Source organism: Notolepis coatsorum, assembly GCF_963971535.1.
Source record: "Notolepis coatsorum genome assembly, chromosome: 8".
Lineage (NCBI taxonomy): Eukaryota > Metazoa > Chordata > Actinopteri > Aulopiformes > Paralepididae > Notolepis > Notolepis coatsorum.
The window spans coordinates 26,586,274-26,602,268 of record NC_140172.1 but is presented as its reverse complement, the minus strand read 5'-3'; the positions used below and the strand labels follow the sequence as shown (position 1 = coordinate 26,602,268).

The following is a 15,995-nucleotide window of genomic DNA, read 5'->3' as shown; positions in this document are numbered from 1 at the left end:
GTTCCTCCATGCTCTGCACCATTCAGAATTGTAACACAAAAAAAGCACAAATACAGGAAATATATGAAATGTAAATTGTCTTCCTATATCTGTTCTTGATAAACCCGTTTCCATGACACATGCTTTTCTCCCCCAAAGGTCATAAAACGATAAAGGAATGAACATGTATATAAGGAACCAATATGGCCAACAGACTAAATCAACCAGAAACGCTGACATGTGTAAGGCAGAAGATGTAAGAAACAGGTTCTGCATTTGGGCTCGTCCAATCAGATGATCAGTGGTGAGGTGAGCTGTTTTTTTCCTCACAGTAGTCTCATTGTAAGCGTGCCAACTAGAACGCCGGGGAGAGGAGGAACATGGGCGCCGGGGCTATTAACTCACTTTTTGTTTCACCGTCCTCACGGAACCGTCCCGAAGTACAATCTCTAAAACATCCCCAAATGAATGTGGACCGTCCCCGAATTTGTTTTATGTTTTGTTTGTCTACTCTATTACTATAGTTTAAATCATTCAAAGTGACCTTTGACATAAATAAAACATCACACAAATGATTAGCTGATCAATCATCAACCTTTCTATTTAAATTCATCTGAAAAGATTAGATTAAACACCATCGGTCACACCGCAAACAAAGGACTCTCACAAAGGGAGGACAACGGATGAGACACTAAGGCTTCACTTAAAAATCAAGTTTAAAATAATCAAAGTAATTTGAACTTTTAAGTATTCAGAATCCTCTATTATAAATCCCCTCCCCCCCATGCTTTTTCATAATCGCAAGAAATCCCAACACAATTATTGTCATTGGTTTGAATAGTAATTGCATACAGAGGGAGTGAGCGAGTCAGAACGAGATCTACAATTATGAACGCACACATTCTATTTTTTTTACAGTCTATGGAACGCACAAATTTCGGACGAAAGCACATCATGGTTGATAAGATGACAGACATCCTTTTATTCGACATAGCGCCTGTAGCAAGTTGTGTGCCCATAATTAATTTGATCTGTTTGGATGAACTCAGTCCCCGCCTCTGCTGTGCCCAAGGCAAGGCAAGAGGAGATTCAGATGGATAGAAGGAGCTGACAGAAGGAGCACGTTCAGTGCTAGACTAAGGGCATTTTCTCATTAGGAACGGTTGCCTCCGTTCCGTTCCAGAGAACTAGGGCTGAACGATTAATCGATTTTAAATCGAAATTTTAAATGGTGCAATTAGCAAATCGAAAGAAAAGAAAAATAGCACTTTTTATTAATTTCGTATTTGTTTTATTTAACCAGGAAGTCCCATTGAGATACAAGATCTCCTTTGCAAGGGTTTGTTATTGTTGAACAGTTTGGGAGAGGGAGGTAAGGGGTTTTAGATTGTGTGTTGTGAAGTTTAGACTTCAGAGAGGGAAAGTAAAGTACAGAAAAAAAGGTACCGTTGGGAGGAGGTACACATCGGGAGGAGAATGAATGAAAACTTTATTTAACAGATTGCAGAATGGGTACAATACAGTACGGCTCAATACACACAATTGTTAAGGGGATGCAGACCAGAGAAAGACTTTTGTCTTGTTTACATCAGGTTCATTCATTCATTCATTCTCCTCCCGATGTGTTCGTTCAACTCGCGTCTCTGCGACCAGCCGCTCTATCGGAGATAGGATCACATTGTGTCATGTTTTGCTAGAGGGTGTATATGTTTATTATTCCGAATAGATCTACACGGGCTTATAGCCTATAATACGTGACATTTGAAGCAGGCACCACTGCTGTTGTAATCGTCTGGTAATAGCTGTTTCGGGTGTTTATTATTGGGTTGTTGTCGCAGACTCACTGCATGTTCAATTTGCGGCTCGTATGGTACTGCCTTCCTATACCCAGTTAAATCTGTCTTCATATCTCACGCCCCCAAAGGCGATAGCGAGGGGGGCGTACGCGTGTAGGTCAGTGGCCAATCAGAGCGCAAAACGGGAACCCGGAAACACAACTGCGTTGGTAAAAGCATACACGCGTCCCGAACAGACCCACCGTGTAGGCCAGATGCAAGCCGCATTTTACAATAAACCTCTGTGGGGCTGCTTATATATATATATATATATATAATATACTTTATAATATATATATTTTTTTTTATAATCGCAATCGCAATATCTGTCAGAAAAATCGCAATTAGATTATTTCCCAAAATCGTGCAGCCCTACCGAGAACGATAGTCCCCCCCCCCCCCCCACTGGCCAGCTTTCACACTACCAATCTCGCTTCGTCCCCGAGCACACTTAAGGGAGCAACACCCCGATGTGAAAAAGAAATGTCTATTATTTTCATTTGTCTTCCGGGTATTTTACTTTGAAAAACTGCCACTTCCGCACGTGCCTCCTCACTCTTTCATAGAATAACCGGTGATGTCTGACGCCACATTGTGGGAGACTGATCATGGCAGAGGATAGGCTGATTCTTGCGGTGTCTGACAACCCAGTAATATATGAATTATAAAAGGTATATACGACCTATAACACAGATGACGCTCCCTGCACTTTGGAAGCGATCTGGGCATTCATATTTTTCATATACAAAGCTTTTTAAGACTGCGGCAGAGCTACACGTGCATAACGTTAAGTGGCTGGAGAGTCTGCCGAGTCATCATAACTCGGCAGTGGAAATAGGGGTTTGTAACGTTAGCATTATAAGTATAACTCCAAAATTACGCAATGAATCAAGACAGTACTATAAACGTGCATAACGTTAAGTGGCTGGAGCAGTCATCATACCTCGGCAGTGGAAATAGGGGTTTGTAATGGTAGCGTTATAAGTATAACAACTCCAAAATTACACAATGAATCAACACTGTACTATAACTATAACAGCGCTGTTAAGGTGGTATTGAGAGGGCAAGGGAGATGTAAGCGCTTGGCTGAAATTGAAACACAGCTTCCCTCGTTGGAGCATGTTTACAGACTCTCACAATTCCAAACGGACCTAAATAATATTTTAAAATTGAAGTATGAATACAACTCTATTCTGGGCAAGCAGGTTAGCACCCTCCTTCAAACTCACTTGTTACAGCAAGCCTCTTCCGTGTTTTGGTACCACAGTTGTGCTCACATTTGCAATCGTTCCGTGGGGACGGAACACAGCGGAACGCAGCGTTCTCATTACACTACTTTTGGCGCAATCGTGCTGGGAAACGGCCCCGGGTGCCTAGTGAGAAAGCACCCTTAAGAGTCAAGACTCCCAAGATGTAGCACTGAACGGCACAGGAAGTCCTTCATTCCGACAGCCATCAGACTTTATAATGTATCACTGTGCCTCACCTCACTGCATCACTGAGCACAGGGTGACAGTTACCATCTTCCTGGACTTTTAAAACAACATTGTTCAATATTACACTTACTGTAGATTTCTGTATATTTGTACTGTATATTTTATATTAGAATGGATATACATAACAGGAAATGTATATCCCGGACCGCATTTTATTCTTAGGCTTATTTGTATTCTTTGTTTTGTCTGCCTAAATGTTTACCGTTTACTGTGAGCGATTTGTAGTGCCAAATTTCCCTCGGGATGAATAAAGTATTTAAATTCTATTCTATACAGACGTGCAGTGAGAGCACAAGGCATCCGAATATGAACTAATGAATGTCAATTTCGACTCTTGTCTTAAACTTTATTTACAGCCTCCCATTTTCATCGGCCCCGGGATGACAGGAGGGCCTTAAGTTCGAGGCCGGGCCACGACTGAAAACTGAAAACAAGCGGAATGTCCTGAAAATGCTGGTAATTAGTATATACATGTCACAAATTATCTACATGTAGACTTCAGGGGAGAACAAGCTTGTGTCAATGTGAAAATCCACCGTAAAACAGAATTCAAGACAAGTTATGTTATTCCTGTGATGTTGGACAGTCCGGCAATGTTTATGTACATGCCGCTCCTTGAGCTACAGCCATGACTAATCTGTGATGACATCACATTATTATTAATAATAACAACTAGGGCTGCAACTAATGACTATTTTGGTAGTCGACACTAATCTGTCGATTATTTTTTTGATTATTGGACTAATCGAAAAACAAACTAATCGAAAAACAATTATATAAAAAAAATTAAAATATATATATATATTTTTTTGCACTACCTATCTTTGTGAAAGTGGCTTCTCAGCTCTGGTCCAGCTGAAGACAGAGCAGAGGAACAGATTGGACATTGAGCATGACCTCAGAGTTGCTTTGAGACTCTTGTCAGGACCAAACAACATCCCCAGTTATCCCATTAGTTCCCCCAAACTTACTGTCGGTCTGTTATGTTAAGCTAAGAAGTCTTCAGCTGGCTGGACCAGAGCTGAGAAGCCACTTTCACAAAGATAGGTAGTGCAAAAAATAAAAAAATAAAATAAAAAAAATTATAATAATAATTATTTTATTTTTTATGACTAATCGACGCAAACAATTCCTCGGCTAATCGTTGCAGCCCTAATAACAACAACAACTATTTAAGTGCTTTTTGAGGCACCCAGACACGAGACAAATAAAGTCAAGCTAATAACTTCCTAAGTATGCTTAGTTTCATGACAGGAGAGCAGGCACCACATTCTTTTATTTAAAAAATGGTAAATATCCAATTTTGGAACAGTACTCAAAAACAGAAAAGTAAATGACCATTCTACAGGATGAATAATGTTTAGGGTGGATCTTTCTTTGGCAACTGACCCGGTATTTGTCTTTTGCACTGAGAAGAATGAAACGACCAAACAAGTAACAACAGGTTAGGGAACATCAAGATGCATATGTTGAAATGCTCAGTCTTTCTTCAGATCTTCCGTCTACCTGCCGGGAAAGACGTCCAAGCAGAGAGGCCTGACGGGAGGTTTTCTGCCCTGACACGAGGGTTAATCATTCTGATGGCTTGGATGACTCAACAATTATACTTAAAATAACTGTTTTTGAAATGTCTCATTTACAAATACAGGCATAATATATATCTTTGCCCGACATTCTTCATTAGATACTAATTACATTTTGTAGCCAATGAGAGATTTCATGAAAACACATGAAGTATTAGTTAGCTAGCTGTAGTGTGAAATAGCAGCCACCAGAATAATTCACCCTCATTCATGACTATGGTAACATGATCCGATGGGGGAACGGAAAGGGGGGGGGGGGGGGGGGGTAGAGGCGGTTGGGTCAGGGGAAGGTGGGGAGGGGGGGGTTGGGGTGGAGGCTGAACCTGCCTAGAGCCGACAGAGGCGTTCCTAGAGAGAGTGTGGTGATTTACCTGAGCCACCCCAGTGACAGTAATAGCTACACCCTCCGCAGTCTCTACATCATCACACTTGGGTTGCAGGGTCATAATCTCAAGGGTTATCCTGTGGAAAATGTGACAAATGAAAATAAAAAATAAAGGAAATTGGCATGTTCGGAGGGGAAGGGGGAAGCAAATGAGGAGAAGGGAGCAGAACAAAAACAACAAAACAGAAAAAGGAGAAAAAATAAAAACAACATTCACCCAAGGACTCCAGTTCGTTGGCAACGGGGTGGAATGGAATGCTTTTCAGAGCCAATTATCTTTGGGTCTGAATACATCACTACTGGGGAACTACTAGGACCCCTGTTCCCCTGGTGGGAATCTTTAGCATTAATTTGTAGAAGGACGATAACATGGGGAATGCACAATTTCGATGACTATTGTTGACCAAGATCCAAATATTATGTCAATTAGCATTTTGCATTAAGTAACGCAAGCTCTCTTCACAGCCCTTCCTTAAAAGCATTCATTTTGGGGGGGGTATCCCGTTGCCAGAGTTAAAAGGAGTGACATAAAAGGTTAGCTGTGTTAGCAAAGCCCAAGTTATTGACAGCTGACTCTCTCCCCCCCTTTCCACTGCAGAGGGAGGAAAATGCATGAAGACGGGGGAGGTGGGAACAAGAGAAACACACCCGGCAATGTGCTCGTTAGTTAAACCATTTTCCCTTTTTTGTGGCGACACGATCGACCACCATCCCTGCCTGTTTTTATTTTATAGTCTTTCCGTTTCCCCCCCCCCCCGGTGCATTACCTGAGCCACCCCTGTCACATCCAAGGGAACACCCTCCGCAGTTTCGATATTCTCACAGCGACAGAGGATGGTCATTACCTCCAGAGACATTCTACAGGCAGGCAGGCGGTGGGAACAGCAGAGGCAGAATAGTAAAAGTTGGACAACAGCTGTTAGGAATGTCAGTAACCAAGGTCAGGAGGAAGAGGGGGGAGGGGGGAAGGGGTGAAAGACACACTAGTAATAAGACCTTCCATTGTACTGGTTTTAGCCCAAAGGCTCATCTACGATGTATTGCTGCCATACACCATCATCATACCACTCGATGGGCATAGAATGGGTTTCATCCATGCCAATTCAGATTCCTGTCAAAACAATTCCGATGCGATACGTCTACCTAACAATTCTCTCATCCACGACCACCAGGATTCTCAACAGCGCAACCCAATGCATTTGATATAGGAAAGCCGGCGAAAGGGAAACTATACAAAACACAGCATGCGATCCATTCATGATGCTTGTAACGCACCATGCAGTCGCATGAGCGATAGGCCTCTAGACCTTTTCAAACTTGAAATGGGCCCATCATGTGTATATTTACCGTTGCAGTGTTTGCTAATACAATAGCAGACAAGAAATACACTTGGGCCACTAGCTGTTCCTTAGCAACACAATTCCATGGAAAACGGTCTACACTTTCGACTGCGCAACCTATTGTAGACGTCCCTCATTAGGCCTCTAGTCAAGTCTTCTGGCTCTTATACGAGTTATTTTAGAGCTCTCAACTACGGCGGGCATGTACCAACAGGCAGGGGCAGGATGTCATCCACCTTTGGGGGAAGAGTGATTTTATTTCCTTGAACCTTCTTCATAGTCATCACATCAAATCAAAATGCTACTTCCAATGCAAAGCCGCCACAATATTTCTGGTCATTTTTGTCTTTCACCTGTTGCAAGGAACAGAGAAGGCACTCATTCTTACATTTTCCATTTCTGCATGCGACCGTCTGTCTCAAGTGATTGCTTTAGGTTGATTCAGATCAATCTGCAGCACGTTAAATAGCTTTAGGTTGATTCAGATCAATCTGCACGTTAAATAGCTTTAGGTTGATTCAGATCAATCTGCACGTTAAATAGCTTTAGGTTGATTCAGATCAATCTGCACGTTAAATAGCTTTAGGTTGATTCTCTGCACGTTAAATAGCTTTAGGTTGATTCAGATCAATCTACACGTTAAATAGCCTACATCTCTGTGCAGGAGGTTTAGATGCCATTTCAGTTTGTGCGCAAACCATTTGAAATGTACGGACAAATGGTTCCCTTGCTCCAATGTGATTATTGTAATGTAGCACAGTGAGCAACGTGGATCTTGTTCTGTTGCAAAGTGATCTATTGACATCGCTGATCTGGTTACACTTTGGATTTAAGACAATTGAATCAGTAATTGTAATGATTTGTCTAGACAATAATTGTCATTACAAAATGTAATGATGCCAGTAGCCCTACATGTCACAATCACAACACAACTAGTCATGTCACAACCACAACACTAGTAGCCAATATGTCACAACCACAACACAATTAGTCAGTCATGTCACAAGTTACAACCACAACACAACTAGTCATGTCACAACCACAACACAACTAGTCAGCCATGTCACAACCACAATGCAACTACTCATGTCACAATCACGACGTAGCTAGCCAGCCATGTCAAAAACACAACACAACTAGTCATGTCACAACCACAACACAACTAGTCATGTCACAACCACAACACTAGTAGCCATGTCACAAGTCACAACACAACACAACTAGTCAGTCATGTCACAACCACAATACAACTACTCATGTCACAATCACGATGTAGCTAGCCTGGCCAGCCATGTCACAAACACAACACAACTAGTCATGTCACAACCACAATACAACTACTCATGTCACAACCACTAGTAGCCATGTCACAACACAACTAGTCAGTCATGTCACAAGTTACAACCACAACACAACTAGTCATGTCACAACCACACAACTAGTCAGTCATGTCACAACCACAATGCAACTACTCATGTCACAATCACGACGTAGCTAGCCAGCCATGTCACAAACACAATACAACTAGTCATGTCACAATCACAACATAGCTAGTAGTCATGTGTCACAACCACAATGTAGCTAGAAGTCATGTCACAATACCACGTAGCTAGCTAGACATGTCACAATCACAACATGGCTAGCTAGTCATGTCACAATATCACGTAGCTAGCTAGACATGTCACAATCACAACATGGCTAGTCATGTCACAATATCACGTAGCTAGCTAGACATGTCACAATCACAACATGGCTAGTCATGTCACAATATCACGTAGCTAGCTAGACATGTCACAATCACAACATAGCTAGCTAGTCATGTCACAATCACAACATAGCTAGCTAGTCATGTAACAATCACAACATAGCTAGTAGTAGCTAGTCATGTCGCAATACAACTAGTCATGTCACAATCATGACGTAGCTAGCTAGCCATGTCACAAACACAATACAACTAGCCATGTCACAAACACAATACAACTAGTCATGTCACAACCACAACATAGCTAGAAGTCATGTCACAATCACATTGTAGTTAGCTTGTCATGTCACAATCACAATGTGTAGTGTAGTAATGTCACAACCTCAATGTAGCTGGTAGTGATGTCACAACCAAAATGTAGGTACTGGCAGGGCACGAAATTAGAGCCCGCAACCCGCCAATGGCGGGCATATTTTAGGTTTGGCGAGTGACACTGAGAGGTCTGCCCGCCACCTAGCGTGTAGTTCATATCGATACTCTCATTTCCGCCCCAAGCGCAGCTCCAGTCATAATATCGATGGCTCCAGCAGTTAGCAACGTTCGGTTCATATGATACTCTTATTTTGAAAAAGAACGTGGCAACGAGTCATATCCGCCCCAGTCCGTGCTTCTGCTCGTATCAACACAGAGGCAGTCTGCTCTAATCTAGTGCGGACCTCCGTGAGCTAACGTTACTGTTTAAACAATTACCCAGTCAACTATTCACTTTTAGTTTTAATACATGAGGCATTGTCTAACGGTATCTAGCTGGCTAGCTACTGATAGCTGCTGATAACAAATGCTCCAGCAATAGTCGAGTGCATAATACCTCGCCTCCGTTCGCTCGTCAGCTCACGTTAGCTCTATATGTCCCAGTAAACTAAATAGTTCACTGAGGCGTTGTCTTAACGTTATCTAGCCGGCTAGCAGTAGCTACAGATAGCTCCTGATATCAATGTCTTATAACATTGATTCGATGTGTATTCGAGCTGAGGGCATGCTGAATGTGATTTGACCAACGCACAGTATACCAATAGGGTCCAGCTGCAGCGCCGGAGAATCCTGGCTGCATCTGGAGGCTACTAAGTATACACACAGACAGTGGAGCTGTTTGCAGATAGCGAGAAGTCACTTCAGAGAGAGAGAGAGAGAGAGAGAGAGAGAGAGAGAGAGAGAGAGAGAGAGTACAAATTTAACTCTGGCCTCTTTAAGTGTCTATTCTTCAACGTAATAGCTTATCTACTTGAAATGTACTGAAAAAAAATTATATATGTGACACAAAAATGCGTATTTTTTTTGGCCGGTAAGAAATATGCTTGGCGGGTAGAATTTTCCCATCTACCCGCCACTGGCCAGTGAGTCAAAAAGTTAATTTCGTGCCCTGGGTACTGGTAGTAGTCATGTCACAACCACAAAATAACTAGTAACGTCACCACCACTTGGTCCATTAATCTATCAATTTGGTTATTTCCTGGAAGATCATGAACACATTTCTGGGAAGCACGAGCACCCAATTTAAAAGAGGTCCGTCTTCATGATTGCATGTTGGAAACAACACTTCCACAGATTGGTTAATTAAATCAACGATTTGATCAGACAAATTCCATGACTATTAAGACGATTTAATCAAGTACAGCCCTAACACAATGTCACAACAAGCATAATGTAGGCCTAGCTAATCACAACATAGCAAGTCATTTCACAAGCACAGCAGGTCATGCCTCCACTAATGCCCAAACTGGGACAAAGAGCAAGAATCAGTGGTCAGTGTTGACAGCATTCTTGTCCCCACTCACACTCCAAGACAATGTCAGCACGGAGATTATAGAGGAATGCTTACAATAGCCAACAGGACCCCTCCCTGTATCATCTACTTCTTCTTCAATGATTAGTGATCACATCAGCACTGGCCTCGTCTCATTGTTTACAGAGACCGACAGCCTTTCAGAGAACCAGGGTTGGTCACACCCCAGACTGATGGGAGACTGAAGGCAGCGTCACGCAGACCAGGGGACTCTGCAACGCCTCACTCCCAGGAGAGTGGATCACAGGGCCAGACACTAACGTGATTACTGCATCACTAACGGGAAGCTACAGCTGTACCTCGCCGTCATCCCGTCCGTTATTATGCTGTACAGTTACTGTGCACACGAGGCTTGTATAAGGAAAAGCAAAAACATTTCTCTCAGTCTCATGACCAATGAAATGGTTGAAAACCTAAGAATTCCAGATGACCATGACTGACATTTACATTATCTTTCCTAGCAACAAGACCTGCACTTTTATGGGCTAAGGGTTACCAGACAGACACAACAGGGTAGACATGGGGTAAGATTAAAAAACAGACAGGGCAAAGCAGGTTAGCGAGGCAGAAACAAAGAGACAAATAAGAGCCAGACATACACAAAGCAATAAATAACACAACAATAACAGTAAAAAAGCTCCTCCAGAAATGTGGGTTAGTAAGATTTAGTTGTCATCTTTTATAGCTGCTTTTGTAACCGACAGAAACTTTATGGGGAATATCCACCCTAAAATAGAATTCATGCGATTCCTATAATCTTGGGACAGTTCAGCATAGCTGGAAAGCTGGACACATGCTATAGCCCAGACAGTCCTGATGATGTCATCAAGAAGAGACAAACCCTGTCACTGTGTGCAGATAACAATGGGAAATCAAATTTGTGAACAAAGTGCCAGAACCAGTATGGGCACATTAGCAGCAGTACAATTAAGCATGTAAGCCCACAATATCAAGTATCCCATCCATTGTCAAGTGAGAAACTTTACGTAATATCTCTTAAATTACATCACAGATTAAAGATTTGGTCTCCAGGTTTAGGGGGAGACAAATGTGTTTATACAAAAATAAACTGCTATTACTATTTACTACCACTACTGATATAATAATAATAATATGCTAATTCTGTTTTAGGGTGGATCACAGTGTTTATGTCAATATCTGATCAAATTCTCTAAGCCCCACCCATCAATCAATCATCTCCAGTTTGTCCCTAGTGATGTCCTGTACGTCGGCTCATTGGGGCCGACAGTAAACGTTATCTTTTGTGCTACAACATTCACAGAAACTCAAATCCACCGCAAATAACTGGTGGTGTTATCCATTACAAAAATGAATAATCTAAAAGATAAGTCATATTGAAAATTATCTTTTAAAAACACAATATAGTTTTAGATTCTCTCCCTCTATATATAAGGCTATTCCTTTTTGTCGGCTGTGTGCCCTCCGAGAGGGACTGGATTGGTTGACAAAGGGACATTACATTACAAAAAAATATATACCGGTATATAACTCTAACCCTAACTAACCTTAATGTCAAGCACTCAACACTTTGATGAACATTGTTACTCAGCTGATAGAGTTGTACCCTTCCTGCTGTTTTGTTGTACAAAACTTGTAAGTCGCTTTGGATAAAAGCATCAGCTAAATGACTAAATGTAAAATGTAAATGTAAAATTACAAGATCTTTTTCTGGTTTGGGCGAATACACCCTGGGAACCAGTACAGAAGAACCACACAGGGAGAGATCTTACCTCTGGATGTCCGAGATGAGCCACCAGGCCCAGGACCATCCTCCCACCACGTAGGTCTTCTCATCTGAGCCACAGCAGCCACCTTATGGAACATGGAAAGTATCAAATATTAATAATTCTAGGAGGCATGTATGTGTATCACATAGCGGCACAAAGCAATTAATAACAGAAGCCAGAGAAAACATTCTGGGGTTCAAGACCACTCACAACAAATAGCTCTCACACCTAAAGTCAGACAGACCAGAGACATTCAAAGTTTGCCATATTGAATTATCCACCATTTATAAAAGATTTTATTTAAAAAATATTATAGTTTTACTTATTAAAAAAATTTGCACAGACACAAGGGGCCAGACTATAAACCAATTGTCCTATAAATATTGTGAGTGCTAACCAAAATTGTGTGATTAGCCGTAACAAATTTGGGTCATAATAATGACACACATTTGCCAATTCCTATGAAAACTGGTCGACACTTTTGATTTTAAATAATAAAAAGTTCTTGCGAAGGCCTTTTCAAAATCAGCCAAGTTCTAGTTGTTAAGTGTTGCAAATGTTATAATTGTGTGGTTTATTGGCCCTTTCCATGTTATAGTGCATTTAAACCCAGTTAGTTATTTGTGTTTTTAACCATGAGCGTGAGTGATATTTGAAATAATCACCTCAGCCTTGGTTTTCAACATAATATTTGCCAACTTCTGGTTGTACAGTCAGAATATTAGTTTGAAACTTTTTAAATCACCATTAAAATCTGTACTATTGTACATAACCACCAGCTAGTGTGTCTCTCAGTTAGTGTTTTTTGAGAAATCCTAACATGATTTGTCTACACGCTTGATCCTTTAGTTAACCAGGGTCATTTCCAGCTCTTTTTCAAGTGGGCCCTGGCCAAGGAGGCAGCAGACAGAACATGTTCACATAATATAGAACATTAAAATAAACACAAATAAAAACAATAGTGAGAGCACACAAATACTAAACAGACAATATTAAAAAACACGAGCACTCCATGGCAAGGTGTCTTTAAAATGATCAATTCCAATGAGGGACTCTAGCTTCAAATCAAAAGGCCAGAAGAGATGACATAAAACACACGTGTACATGCAGCTATACAACCTTCATTCATTGGGTGGAACCATTTCTGACCTACTATAGTATGCCACGGACATATGTGCGCCAATGAGCACCTGTTTTAGTTCATAAATCGATTAGTTAGTCATTTCAAAGTGATTTGCTAGCACAATCGGGATGATAAGATATTTAGCCCAACAGTGAAATTCAACTAAACATAACTGAGATGGAAAATCATACACATTGTAGCTTGAAGGATAGAAGAGGGAAATTAATGGGTAAATGAATGTGGTAAATACACAGGTCACAACATGTTTACAGGAACGTTTTTAAGTTGTATTTAGAGTGTATTTCGTGACTGTTGGGAACTAGGCTACACTGGCACACCTACTTCCAGTGAATGACGCTAAGCTAGGCTAACGGCGCAGCTGTTCCCTAAGCCTAATGCATGCACAGAGAAGAAAAGGGTATGTATCTGCTTATCTAACTCCAGGGTAGATGGCAAATAAGCAAATTTCCCAAAAGGTTTGCATGTTCCTTTAAGTATTGGAGACAATTGAATAACAAATGGGAGGGGGGGATATCCAATTCCACTACACAGGTCTGCATATTTCCCATGGGCTGCTGATGGACGTAGCTGGAGAGATTGACTTCCAGTCTGTTTACATGTGTACATCTGTATTATACCTTAGATTCACTGCCTTTCTAATAAATGACTGGTCGCTGTACACTTGAACAATAAACTGGACAGGAGGGACAAAAGTGAGGCCCTGTAGCCAGATATAAATTAATCCCAGCAACATTCAAAGATGGTTCAGAGACAGGGAAGGAGAATATAATTTAAGAGGGAGAGGGAATCTTAAACAACCAATGGTACACACTATGCTGAAAAGCATGTGCATATCCGTTTGTGGAGTGAAGTTGTGGAATGATTGACCTGAATACACCAAAATGAGTAAACATATTGCACAATTTAAAAAGCAGCTTAGAAAATACATTAGAGAAATATAGAATTGAGTAATGCGGATAAACAAAGTAATCTTATATTGTGTTATGTAGTGTGGTATTGTTTGTACTATTTACTGCTATCAAGTGACTCAAGTTTTCTTTTTGTACTATAAGTCAAAGTATAGTATATAATGTATTATACTAAATTATGTTAAATAAAGTAAAATGTAATGGAAGAAAAAAAAATTAAATGTAAGGGGGTAGGGATCAATAAGCTTAGCTTCCCTCTACTCCTTTTTTGAACATGTCAACAAACTAACTACATTGCTCTTGACTTTTTGCTTAATTTCTTTTTCATTAAGATTGTTATGTATGACGGAGCTTGATATTGGGATTTGTTTGGAGGAATATGGAGAATACATGTTCAAAAATAAACTTTTTCATTCATACCAGAATGTATATCCCGGATTGTATTTTATTCTTTATTCCATTTTATTCTTAATATATATATATATATATATAGGAATATTCTTATTCCTATTTTAGTCCCATCGACTACCTAAATGGTTATTGTTGTTCAATGTGAGCGATCTGTAATGGTGAATTTCCCTCTGGATTATTAAAGAATTTCTATTGTATTCCACTACCACTACTGTTCCTAATTTATGCAAATGACATGTCGTCAGCTTGTGACTGCAACTTGTTCCTGTTTGCGGACGACTCAGCCCTGCTGGTCTCTGACAAGAACAAGTTACAGGTTGAAAAAACCCTCAGCTCGGAACTAGGCAAAATCTGCATATGGCTCGCAGACAACAAACTATCATTACACATGGGCAAAACAGAGTCCATTCTCTTCGGTTCAAATAACAAACTCAGCAAGACCGACGGCTTCTCAGTTACAGTGGGCAGGGGCGTAGCTGGGGGGGGGGGGGGGGGGTAGCTTAGGATGATTCCAAGGGCCCAGCACTGGGGGGGGCCCCAACATTTTTTTTTTTTTTACTAGACATCACTCAGGTGTATTATTGATGCTCTCATTGATACTATGTTTGTTTCTGAAGTGTGTGTGTGTGTGTGTGTGTGTGTGTGTGTGTGTGTGTGTGTGTGTGTGTGTGTGTGATATATAGAGAGAGAGGGGGGGGCTTTGGTAGACTATTGCATTGGTCCATTCATTGAAGATGAACGCAATGAGACATCCTTTACTAGGCTCACCCACCAACAGTGCAGGTGCTGAACTGCTGATCCGAATGTATAGGTAAAAACCATATTATGCGTTTTCATCAATAAAAAAATGGCACACAAAAATTCAGCCCGCGCGCTTACGCGCGCTCGCATTCACTGGGGGCCTACAAATACATTCTTTCATGGGGCCCAGAATCTGGAGCTACACCCCTGACAGTGGGTGACAACATTGTCACAAGGAAAGATGAAATTACCTACCTGGGTTCCATCCTAGAGGCTAATCTTTCCTGTGACAAAATGGCATCCAATGTAATAAAAAAAGTCAATCAACGAACTCGATTCTTGTACCGGATCTCCTCTCTGGTAAACAAGAATACCCTGAAGACTCTGGCAGAAGCACTCATTCAAGGGTACTACGACTATGCTTGCAAAGCACCTCAAAGGCACTAAAAACCAAATTACAAACATCTCAAAACAAACTAGTCAGACTACTGCTTGTCGACCTGACTCCTAGAACCCACCTCACCCCTGCACACTTTGCCAACCTAGGATGGCTTAGAGTAGACGACAGAGTACAGCAACTTGCAATGGGCCTGGTCTACAAGATACACTAAACGACTAAGGTACCCATGTACATGTCAAAATACTTCCCAAAGGTCAGTGAATACCACGATCACAACACCAGAGGGAGCTCCACAAATCATGTAAAACCCAGATTCGGCTCAAACAAGGGACTAAACACGTTTCGCAATTATGCCATAACAATGTGGAACGCCCTACCCAAAGCTGTAAAGGAATGTGAATCACTACCCACCTTCAAAAACACTCAAAGAACACCTACGGGAGACTGCAATTCAAAACTGGCCCCTACAAATGTCCTAAC

The 15,995-nt window shown here is 41.2% G+C and overlaps 2 protein-coding genes across 2 annotated transcripts in view; both read right to left on the bottom strand.

Moving 5' to 3' along the window:
* LOC311233864 (flotillin-2a) overlaps positions 1-11,992 on the bottom strand; it is a 31,240-nt gene extending 19,248 nt beyond the window's left edge. Inside the window, exons 1-2 of the mRNA XM_084320923.1 lie at positions 11,915-11,992; positions 5,265-5,355 (exon numbers count right to left, since the gene is read on the bottom strand). Coding sequence (XP_084177049.1) covers positions 5,265-5,339 — 75 coding nt within the window. The 5' untranslated portion in view covers positions 5,340-5,355; positions 11,915-11,992. The remainder of the gene's footprint in view (positions 1-5,264; positions 5,356-11,914) is intronic.
* Positions 11,993-12,133: 141 nt separating this feature from the next.
* dhx33 (DEAH (Asp-Glu-Ala-His) box polypeptide 33) overlaps positions 12,134-15,995 on the bottom strand; it is a gene marked incomplete at its 3' end in the record, with an annotated part of 30,384 nt that continues 26,522 nt past the window's right edge. The window contains exon 12 of the mRNA XM_084320342.1: positions 12,134-12,139. Within this exon, the coding sequence (XP_084176468.1) occupies positions 12,134-12,139 (6 nt within the window). The remainder of the gene's footprint in view (positions 12,140-15,995) is intronic.